Genomic DNA, 13,266 nt, shown 5'->3' with positions numbered 1-13,266 from the left:
GGCAAAATATTAACGACAAGTCAATCTGGGTAAAAGGCCTATGAATATGCTATTTTTAATCATGAGAGTTTTCTGTAAGTTTGCCATTATTTCTAAATAATTGTTTAAAACAAAAGAAAACTTAAATTCACATATTTTATAACTTGGAGCTCATTAACTTTTCCAAGTAGTAAAATATCTTTGGTGGAAAAACAAAGTTCTCTAAAGCGTAAAGTTTTAACAACTACAGACACTTCTGTACACAGACTTTATTTTTATTATTTTTATTTTCTTATTGAAAGGTTCTTTAAATTCTACAATGCTTTACAATTTTCAAAAGTTTCACACACATGATAAAAATACGGGATGCTTCATGAATCTGTGTGTCACCCTTGCACAGGGGCCATCCTAATCTGTGTATCATTCCAATTTTAGTATGTGTGTTGCCGAAGTGAGCACTGTATAGACTCTAAAACAGCTCTGAAAAGGCACTTAAAAGCTCTGGCTAGTAGTTTTTATGATGCTCTGCATATCCATAGTGATAATCCTGGGTGGCATGGGCAGATGTTGAGGCCCTCAGGGGAGAATGAGAGTAGGTGCTCACCACAGCAAGAGCAGCATTACTTTTGTGTGTGTCTGTGTACAGGGATGTGTAAGACTTTATTTGAAAAGTTTCTGTGGATAGAAAAAGAAATTTGAAAACTACCAATCTATCTAAGCATTCATCTGATGTCACTTTCACATTTCCACTAACCGGTCAACCAACCTATGCACTATCCCCTGAGGCTGTGCATAACTTCGGGCATCTTTTGACTATTAGATTTCAGTTAATGAGAAACAAACTTCTCTCCCCTACTACACCTTCCATACGTTGGTCCCGGTTACTTCTCAGGATCATGCAGAGCAAATCTAATCATCCTTCCCTATGAAAACTCTTCAGGTTTAAGATTGATATCTCACTTTTCTACATTTTCTCTTTCCCATACCATCTTAGACACTCTCCATTTAATATACTTTAACCTAAAATTAAATGCAAAATACCCAGGGAAGTCTTACTTGTGAGGAAAGCACATACAACATTTTTACTCAAAAGAGCAGACACCTAGTAGGATGAACTCCCATTAGTCTTTCTGCTACTCAAGTGACACTGTTGACTCATATTGGGTTTACGGTTGATTATAATCCCTCTCTGTTACCTATGGTTGCTTCAAAGCTTGCCTCTCCCATCTTGTATTTATGCAGTTGAATTTTTGAACACAATGGTAGGACATATGTATATTCCTTTTACATTTTATGTTTTGAGAGTCAGTCCATTTTCTCAGTATTTTGAAATTCTTTTGGATTCTAATTCTTTTATCCATAGATCTATGACAGAATTCCTAGCTTTCTGCCATTGAGAAATTTTATTAGCATGTATTTTACATCTTCATCCAGTTCAATAAAAATACTGAACAGGACAAAGCTGAGAAGATTCTGGCCCTATGGGTCACTATTCTTTAGGTATACTCTACCAGTTTTCTGTATATCTGACTATACCATATCTTTTCCCATTTGATCCATAAGAAAATCTTAACATATTTAAATACATTATCTACTGTACCTGTACAGTACCTTATTTATCAGTGAAAGTAACTGAGATAATATGGAAGAATATGCTTTGATAAACAGTTGTTTGTATTTAGGAACCCCATCAATGAAAGATTACAGTAAACACTGCTTTCTTATTTTAAGTGCTCGTAATCCATCTCTGTAATAATCTATTTTAGAACATTAACCAGAATCAAAACTATTCTCACCAGACATTAGTTTACAGAATCATTTGTTTTTCACTTCAAAATCAGGAACTATGCTGTCTGACTTGTTCTTCTGGAACCTTTCTCATTCTCTTCAATTCTTAAATATCACTGAAACAAATCACTGGCAAACTGTGTTACTAACCTGGAATATTACGTAGTACACTGACTCTCAAGTAGGGATAATTTTGCCATGCCTCAGAATATTTAAAGTCTAGAGATATTTTTGGTTGTCAAGACGGGGAAGTGCTACTGGCATCTAGTGAGTAGAGACCAGGGGATCTTAATGCATAGGACAGCCTCCCACAAAGAACTATCTGTTCCAAATGCCAAGAGTGCCAAAGTTGAAAGTCCTGATGTAGTTCTAGTCTCCTACGAATGCAAAGACCCCATTTTCAACATTCAGAGTGGGATGGCTTCCAGAATTAAAATTACCAGTATAAAGACTTCATGAGTGAATCCATAATACCACTGAAAGACTTTAGTGGTTACAAAGTGCTGGGCCTGCCACTTTAATCTTTTAAAAGTGACTTGGAACTCTGGGCCCCAGCTCCTTCACCTGTAAAATGCAATTAAAGTCAACACATTTTACAAGGTTGCGAGGATCAAATGAGAAAATGTGAAAGTGTTTAAAAAATGGCAAAGCACTATTTACATTTGGGCCATAGTTAAATAATCCCACATAGAGAGCAAATACAGGACTATATAGCTGCTTCCTTGTAGCTCTAACCTACTAATCTTGGTTCTATGCTTTATAACAACACAGAATAAATCTATTCCTTCTTCAAATATAAACACTATCTCTATGCACATCTTCTTTTTAGTTGAATCTCTCTAATTCCTGCATGATTTTCACATGTTTTTATCCTGTTGGGGGTAAGTGGAAAATGCCCTTTCTCCATCAGTTGCTACTGTTCAAATCCTATTCCTTCCTTCAGGTCCCTGCTCAAATGCCACATCTAACAAAAATTCTTTCACTGCAGAAAGTAAATTCTCTCTCCTGCCTCTCTTTTGAGGTTCATAGCCCTTTATCTGGGCCACTCATGGGGAGGCAATGTGGTCAGTGAGATGAGCCTGGGCTTTAAAGACTAATAACCAAGGTACAAATCCTAGTTCTGACTCAAGGCTTTACTGTGAACAACTTTTCAAGATTCAGATTCTTCAACTGTAAGATTAAGCTATCACCGTTGTTAATAGGATTGCTGGGACTAAGTGGGATGATACAAGAATAAGACCTAACAGAGTGCCTAGTACATAGCAGGAGTTAGATAAACAAGTGCTCCTGGTCACTCCCACTTACTTCCTATTTGAAATAACAGTTTATGTACATCTTGTTTCCTCTAAGATAACATGCTTCTTAAAGGCAGAATCATGCTGGTATCCCTATTCTCCCTCTTATTTCTTACAACTTCCCTCCTTCATGACAGCAATTTCAAGTGCTAAAACTTACTGGTGTTCAGAATATGAATATGACACGTCTCCTTGCTTTTTCAACCATCTTGGTTATTCCACTCTGGGTACCCTCCAGTCTGTCAATCTCTCTCTTAATTCTCTTAAAATTCAACGTAAAATTGGTTTACTTATTTAACTGCATGAGTATACAATATTATCAACAAACAGAATTATAAAAAAGAGTACTACAATAAGAGTAAGATTCAACACTCTCAAAAGAGCCTCTAAAAAGTTCCTTCCTCTTTATGTCTTATGTTCAGTGAAACTCAATTCTAAATTATGCTAAGATGAGAATCTATCCTATTGAAGCTTGAATCCTCAAAGAGATTACTGTTCTCAACTTTGGCAGATTATAGAAAACTAGTTAGTATAATGAATGTTAGCCTAGTTTTAAAATCATTGTTAAAGTAAGGTCATAATACTACTACACTTTTGCCAAAAAAAAAAGGTAATTAGTATTTTTTTCTTTTAGAAGGAATGAATTTGCACTAATATATTTATGCCTTTTCGTCTCTGCAGGGCCAATGTATATTCACAAACCTGAAAGACAGCTGGCTGGGCCATGAGAACACAAATCAGACCACTGAACAGAGAGAAATAAGCTAATAAGAATGAAAGTAATAATCTGGATCTTATTGAATGTATGTGTATCCTTTTATAAGCATTACCATTCCTGTAAGAGTGTTCAGAAATATCAAGGTGTATTCTTTCATCTTAGTAATTATAAAGAGCAAAGAATGGTCAATCCTAAATATTTTTCCGATAATTACGTCTGCATCTTCCGTAAACAAAGATTTATAATAAATTTTATTGATTTACAAATATATCAAGAAATTCATAATTCTAGAAATTATTACCTGTTTGCCTTTACTAATAACTTCATTTTCACAAGTGGAATGTTCTTCAAAAATCATTCTGCTCTGTGTTATTAAATTTGTTGTCTGTGAGGTTGACAAGGGATCCCAAATGAATTCTACAAAGTCTGAAACAAAAATTTTTGGTGGTGCACAATTTAGTTACTAGACTGAGCTTTGCTTGTCACATATAAACAATTGAGGCCTTCAGCAAACACTACTTCCCTCCTTATATGGTTTAAAATCCATGACAATCAGTACCATTATGTATTTGCATACACTCTCTGTTGTTGCAGTCTGGCTCAACTGCAACCCTAGTTAAATCACCTTGTCACAGCATCTGTGCCTGCAACCATGCAGCTAAAACATGGCTGGAAAAAAATACACTTTAAATTGATCACCATGAAACTCCAGTGAGACCTTACTGCTGCCCAGCAATCACATTCTGTTTCCCTGGCCCATTCTCCTTCCCTCTGGCCTAGACAATTATTTCCTGCCTTATCCTTTCTCCTTGCTCTCAGTTAATGGACTCTTCCAGATGACTACTTCTTATGTTTTCTTTTCTCCACACTTGCTCTCACTCTCAGCTGATTACTTCCCCATTTGATGAGAAAAATAGAATCAATCCGAAGAGAAGCTCCACAAGGTCCTCCTACAGCATGTACACAACTACAAGCACCTGTGCTCATAAACTCTAACTTGTCTCCTGTTCCTATGGACGAAGCACTACACTCCTTGCCAAGGCCAACACTTTATTTGTACAAAGACCCCAACCCCTTTGGCTTTCTTGAAGATCCTGTTCCCGGAATTCTGCCCTCTCATTTCCACTGGATCTTTTCTATCAGTCTACAATTATTTCTCTTGTATTAAAAATAATCCCTCTCTTGACCCTACTTTCCCCTCCAGTGCTGTTTTACTTCTTTGCTTCATTTTATAACAAAATTACTTAAAAAACTTCCTATCTCCATTTTCTCTCCTCAAACTCCTGAATTCACTTCAGTTAGGCCTTACCTCCAACTATTCTCCTAAACTACTCTTACTAAGTCACAGATAACCTTCACATTTGTAAAATCTAATGGTTGATTCTACTCCCCATCTGATTTATCAGCAACAATTGCAACACTTTTCTTTACTTGGCTTCCAGGATACTACTCCCGTTTCCCACCTACCTCTCTGGTCTCCTTTACTGTCTGTTTGTCATCTTGTTGACTTTCTAAATGCTGGAGTACCTCAGGACTCTGGTCACTTACCTTCTCTTTCCTATTTATATTTATACTTTATACAGAATTCAACCACTTTCCAGCCACCTCCACTTTTAACACTCAAGCCTAAGCTACTATCATCTGTTGCTTGGATTACTGCAAAAGTTTCCTAACTGGGCTGCCTACAGTTCATTCTCAACACAATAACCAGAGTAATTCTGTTAAAATGTTAAGGCAGATCTCGTCACTTCTCTGCTCTAAACTCTCCAACTGCTTCTCACTCTTTCACTTAAGTAAAAGTCCTTACAAATGATTATAAGGCCCCATATGACACAGCCAGTCATCCTGCTCACCTCTTCTTAGTCTCCCCCTTGCTCACTCTACTAAAGTTACCCTGGCTTATGTGCTGTTTTTCAAGCAAATCAGGCTAGCTCCTGCCTCAGGGCCTTTGTACTTGCTGTTTCTGCTGCCTTGGATGCTGTTACCTCAGATATTCACATGGCCCACTTCTTTACTTCCTTTTGGAATCTGCTCATTTGTGACCTTCCCAGGAAAGCTTTCCCTGGCCAGCCTATTTTAAATTGCACTACTCTTTCATAATTTGTATCTCTTTCCCTTACTTTATTTTTCTCCTTGGCCCTTTTAACCCACATACTCTAGATTTTATTTATTTATCTTATTATCCTTTGTCTTCTTCATGGAATGTAAGCTCCATGAGAGCAGGGATTATTATTTTGTTCATTGTTGTATACACTGAAGTAACAACTGTGCTTGACCCTTGTAAAATACATGTTAAATAACTTTTTAAATTTTTCTTTGCGGTACGCGGGCCTCTCACTGTTGTGGCCTCTCCTGTTGCAGAGCACAGGTTCCAGACGCGCAGGCTCAACGGCCATGGCTCACGGGCCCAGCTGCTCCGCGGCATGTGGGATCTTTCCCAGACCGGGGCACGAACCCGTGTCCCCTGCATTGGCAGGCGGACTCTCAACCACTGCGCCACCAGGGAAGCCCTAAATAACTTTTAAAAATGTAAATAGGTTAAAAAGAAACATCCCAGGTCAAATATAAAACAGTGATTTCTCAGGCATCTAGAAGGTTAGGCTTGTAATAATCTTAGAAATATTTGGTCAACTAATACTGAGAGCCTACTATGCGCCTAACATTAACGACAGGAAACAAAGCAATAAGTAAGACTAGGTAACTGCCTCTGAACAATTCTGGCTAATGGCAAATACAAACATTTAGGTAAGCAATTATAATTTAATGCATAGATGCCACCCTAAGTATGAGTTCAGAGTGCCACAGGAACCCTGAAAGGTATGCCTAATCCAGTTCCTAGAAGTAATGTCCATACTGAGTTCTGAAAGATGAGGAGAAATTAGCTAGATGAAAGAGGTAGAGTTAGGGGATTTGTCAAGTGGATGGATGGCAGAAGGTATAAAGGCCAAGAAGAATATAGCTTAAGTCCAGTAGAGGTGGAAATGAGGGGAAGAAGGAACCGAGCATGGCAGGAGATGGGGCTAAAGCACTACTAAACAGAGACAAAATCCTGAAAGGCCTAGAAAGCATGTTAAAGAGTTTAGACTTCATCCTAAAGACAGTTAAGAATAATTAAAGTGTTTTACGTGAGGTATGACAGAATCAGACATACTTTAGATAGATCACCATGGTTTTTGTATAGAAAATGGGTTAGAAAAAGGAAAAAAAAACCAGACTTGGCAATTGCTTATATAAGGAGGTAAGAAAAAGGGAGGAGTGGATGACTTGAAAGTTCTGGTTTGAATATGTGGGTAGATGGAGGTACCATTTTCCAGACAAGGAATATAAGAGGAGCAGGTCTGCAGCAAAGATGGCAAGTATGATTTTGCATGTGGAGTTTAAGTTGTCAAGTAGATGTACGCAGAAGATACTTTGATAAGAGAGATCTGGTGCTCTAAGAAGACATCTGGACTTGTTCTTCCAGTTCTTTTTGATTTAAAATGAAGCAGAATAGTACCATCCAAAAGAACTTTCTGTGATGATGGAAAAAAACATCTTACATCTGCACTATTTAATATGATAGCCATGAGTGATATATGGCTACTGAAGGTTTAAAATGTGTCTAGTGTGACTGAGAACTGAATTTTAATTTTACTAATTTGAAATTTATATTTTAATAGCTACATATTGCTAGTGGTTACCATACTGAGCAACACAGATATAGATGGCACTAGAGAAGAGTATGCCAGGGATTACCCAGGGAGCTCATGAAGAAGGTCCAGGATAGGACTTGAGAATAAATATACAGTATTAATTTCTCATAATGCTACTTATTTGAGGAACTGTTTAATTGTAAGTGAAATATTTGGAGTTTCCAGATGAGTACTTAAATGAGGCACATATATTCTATGCTATCATTAATAGTGCTTAATAGCTAAAAGCAAATAGTTAAAAGTACTATCTTTCTAAGATACCCATGATTGCACTACAAGTTATATGAAAAAAAATCTTTAAAGTATAGTCAAGTTGGCTGAGAAGCACTATAAAGTAAGTTGCTTCATCTTTTAAGAGTTCTGCAGACTTTGCTGTCAGAATTCATTCTCAGTGACATGGTGGAACAGAGCCTTATCAAGTACAATTTCAGATAAAACAAGTCTTCAGACTGAAGCACAAGCATCAATGCCCAAGGGCTTCTGAGTGCTGGTGGCAGATGTGAGGGAAATGTAGTAATGTTTTTTAAAGAAAGAAGAAACACAATACACAAAAATAAACTCAAAATGGGTTAAAGACCTAAATGTAAGGCCAGCCACTATAAAACTCTTAGAGGAAAACATAGGCAGAACAGTCTCTAACATAAATTTCAGCAAGATCTTTTTTGATCCACCTCCCAGTGAAAATAAAAACAAAAATAAACAAATGGGATCTAATTAAACTTAAAATCTTTTTTTGGGCCACGCCACATGGCTTGTGGGATTTCAGTTCCCCAACCAGGGATCAAACCCAGGACATCAGAAGTGAGAACATGGAGTCCTAACCACTGGACTGCCAGGGAATTCCCTAAACTTGAAATCTTTTGTACAGCAAAGGAAACCATAAACAAAACAAAGAGACAAGGCTCAGAATGGGAGAAGATATTTGCAAATGAAGGAACCAACAAGGGATTAATCTCCAAAACATACAAACAGCTCATGCAGCTCAATATCAAAAAAACAAATAACCCAATCAAAAAATGGGCAGAAGATCTGCATAGGCATTTCTCCGAAGAAGAAGACATACAGATGGCCAAAAAGCACATGAAAAGCTGCTCAACATCACTAATTATTAGAGAAATGCAAATCAAAACTACAATGGGGTATAACCTCACACCGGTCAGAATGGCAATCAACAAAAAGTCCACAAACAGTAAGTGCTGGAGGGGGTGTGGAGAAAAGGGAACCCTCCTACACCGTTGATGGGGATGTGAATTGGTACAGCCACTATGGAGAACAGTATGGGAGGTCCCTTAAAAAACTAAAAATAGAACTACCATAAGACCCAGCAATCTCACTCCTGGGCAAATACCTGGAGAAAACCATAATTCAAAATGATACATGCACCCCAATGTTCACTGCAGCACTGTTTTCAATAGCCAGGATATGGAAGCAACCTGAATGTCCATAACAGAGGAATGTATAAAGAAGATGTGGTACATATATACAATAGAATATTACTCAGCCATAAAGAAGAACAAATAATGCCATCTGCAGCAACATGGACGGACCCAGAGACTGCCATACTGGGTGAAGTAAGTCAGACAAAGACAAATATCACATGTTATCGCTTATATGTGGAATCTAAAAATAAGGGTACAAATGAATTTATTTATAAAATAGAAGTAGAGTCATGGATATGGAAAACACACTTATGGTTACCAGGGGATGGGGGGAGGGGTAAATCAAGAAATTGGGATTGACATGTACATACTACTATATATAAAATTGATAACTAATAAGGACCTACTGTATAGCACAGGGAACGCTACTCAATACTCTGTGATGGCCTATATGGGAAAAGAATCCAAAAAGAGAGTGGATATGTATAACTGATTCACTTTGCTGTACATCTGAAACTAACACAACATTGTACATCAACCATACTCCAATAAAAATTAAAAAAAAAAAAGAAACATAGGGGAGAAGTTACGAGAAAGAAAGAAATACATGTAGTAGTGATGAAAGTGTGCCCCTAATAAATGACTTACAAAAAAGTAACTAATGAAAGTAATGCTAGGGCTTCCCTGGTGGTGCAGTGGTTAAGAATCCACCTGCCAATGCAGGGGACATGGGTTTGAACCCTGGTCCGGGAAGATCCCACATGCCGCAGAGCAACTAAGCCCGTGTGCCACAACTACTGAGTCTGCACTCTACAGCCCGCTCGCCACCAACTAGAGAAAAGCCTGCGTGCAGCAATGAAGACCCAACGCAGTCTAAAATAAAATTAATTAATTAAAAAAATAAAAATAAAAGTAACGCTAATGTCACAAATACTAAAGATCCAAAAGTATCAGGAGTTTGATAGCCAATCACTTGCACAAACAAGCATTTTTTAATCAGCTTAAATTATAACATCTATTGCTTTTTACTGCATATTACAGTTGCTGTGTTCAAAAACGTCCAAAAAAATTTGTGACTGTTAACAGAAATTAATGATCTCACACTTTGCCAAAGAACAATTTAATTTTATCAAGATTACAAAACAGTACCTGTAAGTCGAGGAATAATTGTTTTGCTGATGACAGTAGACAAGATTTTCTTATCAGAACTATCTTCCTTCTTTGAATCTTCCATACTGCTATCTATAAATTCTTCTATAGATGTGAACCATGGCATCTGTTTTAAACCTATGGAATCAAACTTATAAATAAAATTATCTAAGTTATAAATAAATTCTTAAACATTAGTTTATTTTTAAATAGTTAACTTTTTCAGTAATTACCAGAGCTTCTCTAAGGATCAAAGGAGAATAATTCCATATTTTAACCCAATGTATACAGTACTAGACCACCAAGGCTAGGCAGGATGACATGACTAAGACATGATGTCTAGGCAGTAGGACAGAACACTGCGTTTCATGCATTCATTCATATCCAGAAATGTCCACTATGTGTTCAGAGCCTACTACATGGCAGGTACTGTTAGGAGCAAAGTATACATTTATAACAACAGCAGTTAAAATAGCCACGTAATTTATTTATAAAAATACACTTAGCTCACGCAAAATTCACTTCTGGCTCTCTCGAGTCTCACTGGCACAAATATCACAAATATATACTTTGCAGGTGGTTTAGCTTATTATTAAACAAACAGCAGACGGCCAATTATTATTTGTTGAATAACTGAATGAACAGATCTTTGCTAGATGTAACAGACTACTCAGTTCAGCTGGAGTGGTTAACAACTAGGCTGCTTTCCGACCAACTATCTACCACTTTCTTAGGGATAAGCTTGGCTCCTAAACTATGAACACTGCATGGCCCTAACACAGAGCCTAAAGGCATGCATGACTAGAGCAAGGAAGATAAAACGACAAGGATCCATCCTTTACTTTGTTAAATCTTTATTTTCAACTCTCCTTTCTTCCTAGAGTTTCATTTTCTCATTTCTGTTTGCATAACAGGCATATCCACATGGATGTCCCATCATCATTTCATTGTCTATAAAGTAAAACTTCCATCAAAACCGTTTTCCTGTCTGAAAAGTCACCATTTTTATGAATGGAACTACCATTGTACTAATAACTCAGACTCCAAATCTTGAGGTCATCTTTCTGATATGTTGTGTTAGGTTTATTCTCAGTATTTTACTGATTCTTACTTCATAACGCCACTTGTAATCAACACTTTCTTTCTCTTCCCTTTGTCACTATCACCCCACGTGAGGAATTCTTCACCCTGCACTTGGGCTACAGCAATAGCCTTTCAGTATAGACCTTCAACTTTTTCTCCCTAGCCTCCAAGTTAGCCTGTTGCTCAGGGCTTCCTAAAACATTACCTTCATCATGTCACGCCTCCCATTATCTATCAAAACAAGTTCATATCTCTTAATTTAGGATCTATGCAGTCTCTACTAAACTAATATTTCTCCCTATGTACCTTCATAAAATACCTTTTCCTTCCTCTGTCTTCCTGTTTAAATTCTATATATCCTTCAAATCCTCATTTAAATTCCTCATCTTCATTGTAGCTTTCCTAGCCAAGTATTCCCATTATGTCATCTCCAACTTCAGAACTCTTGGTACCTATTTTGAATTTCACTCAAACAGACTCTAAAATTCTTAAGGTCTAATACTACCTTTACTTTTTTGAGTGATCTTAAACTTATCATAGAAGAAGATTTAAAAGAAAAAGTGTTTCCTTTACTGATGTTAAGTGTCACTCAGCCTTAAAAACAGAGTGAGAACCAAGAAAAGATGAGTGCAGACTATTACTCCAAAGCACAAATTATCAATTCCAACTCTAAAGGAATGGTACTTTATAGTTAACCTGATAACTAGAGGATTTAAGTAACTAAATGTGATCAGGATGATTTTTTTCACATGTTAAGCTTATGTACCTTAAGAGGATTCCAATCAATCAACTGAAATCGTATTAGGGGATTTAAAAGCTTCGGAATGCATAAACTAATGAAAGCTTCATAATAAGAATCAGGAAACTTTTCTCGCCATTGTTGAAATTTCAATAAAATATTCTGGATATTACAAAAATCATCGTGTACGTCTTCAAAAATCTTCTTATGATCCCGTAAAATGTCACCTGTGAAGAAAATGAGTCTCTGTATATTATGCATTTTAAGTTTGTGATCTTGAAGTTTGTTTCCTATAAACATAGTTATATATAACTTATGTAATCAACTGAGCTGAAAACTATCCTTTGACGTTAACATATAAATTAGGTTTTATTAAAAAAACACTTTAGTAACAATTGACACTAATAAAGTCTGCCATTTATTGAGCCCCTGCTATATGCCAAAACATTATAAATACATTACCTCATTTCATCATCATAACTATGTTTCCTATAAGGTAGGTGTTTCTAGCCTACCTATTTACAGACAAAGAACAAGCAAACAAACAACAATATCAGATATAGTGAAGTCAAGGAATCTGCCAATGATCACACAGACTAGATCCCCTCTTTGAACTCATCTGGTTGACTGTAAAGCCCACACTCAACTATACATATTTTACCTTCTTATAATGCTAAAACTGGGCTTTACTAAATTCAATTATTTTAAATTAAAAATTATAATATAGAAAGTATGCAGTAGAGAAATGAAGCCAAAAATGTTCATGGTTCCTTTATAACAGGAGATGAAAAGGAATACTCATCATGCTCCTCCATTTTATCCATTTTTTCAGAGGAAAGGACAAGTCTTATATGGAAAAAAAAATGTATTCCTTTTTTCCTGAATTTTACCAACTATTTTACATAGCTTAAATAATTAAGGGCAATCACAGCAAAGCATTTTCCATCATTTCAATACTTCAAGACACATTAGAAACTTGATAACTGACCTTGGCTTTTTTGGAAGTCCATCATGTCTGCTGAAGGTAGTTCATCATCACTAGACGTTCCTTCCTGATGAGTACAATTCCCAGAAAGAACCCTTGCTTGTCTTCTTTGTGCCCTATATTTTGCAATAAACCAAAAATAAATAAAAAACAAATAGCTCCTGTTGAAAAGAAATGCTTTAAAACAAAAAGTCATCATTTACTTAAAATACCCAGAAATAAACCATCACATTTGCATGCAATTTTATGTTAATATTTTTGACATTTTAGCTTCATTAATCTGAATTGGTTCTCCCTCTTTTTTCCTGTAAGACATTCCCATAGCCTACCCAGATTTGGAAGAGCAGGTAACAATGTAATTAGGACCGGCTTCTTAGGTATGAGCCATTCCCAGCCTGATAAATGCCATTTTACCCATTCCTTCTGACTGATCCAAATATACCAGTGCATCTTTAAACC

The 13,266-nt window shown here is 36.5% G+C and overlaps 1 protein-coding gene and 1 non-coding gene across 5 annotated transcripts in view; both read right to left on the bottom strand.

The window, feature by feature from the left end:
* The window catches only part of GCFC2 (GC-rich sequence DNA-binding factor 2), a 74,780-nt gene that overhangs the window by 11,682 nt on the left and 49,832 nt on the right, over positions 1–13,266 (bottom strand). For 2 of the 4 annotated variants that reach the window (XM_060027450.1, XM_060027451.1), the window contains exons 9-12: positions 12,811–12,923; positions 11,850–12,049; positions 10,001–10,151; positions 4,082–4,206 (exon numbers count right to left, since the gene is read on the bottom strand). In XM_060027450.1, the coding sequence (XP_059883433.1) occupies positions 4,082–4,206; positions 10,001–10,151; positions 11,850–12,049; positions 12,811–12,923 (589 nt within the window). Of the gene's footprint in view, positions 1–4,081; positions 4,207–10,000; positions 10,152–11,849; positions 12,050–12,810; positions 12,924–13,266 lie in introns of those variants that run through there. The other 2 variants (XM_060027452.1, XM_060027453.1) reach the window with 2 other exon arrangements.
* On the bottom strand, positions 335–438 carry LOC132435689 (U6 spliceosomal RNA). The gene has a single exon (XR_009521632.1). It is a non-coding gene; the product is annotated as a U6 spliceosomal RNA (small nuclear RNA).

This window comes from Delphinus delphis, chromosome 12 (genome assembly GCF_949987515.2).
Source record: "Delphinus delphis chromosome 12, mDelDel1.2, whole genome shotgun sequence".
Lineage (NCBI taxonomy): Eukaryota > Metazoa > Chordata > Mammalia > Artiodactyla > Delphinidae > Delphinus > Delphinus delphis.
This window is presented reverse-complemented; position numbering and strand designations above follow the sequence as displayed.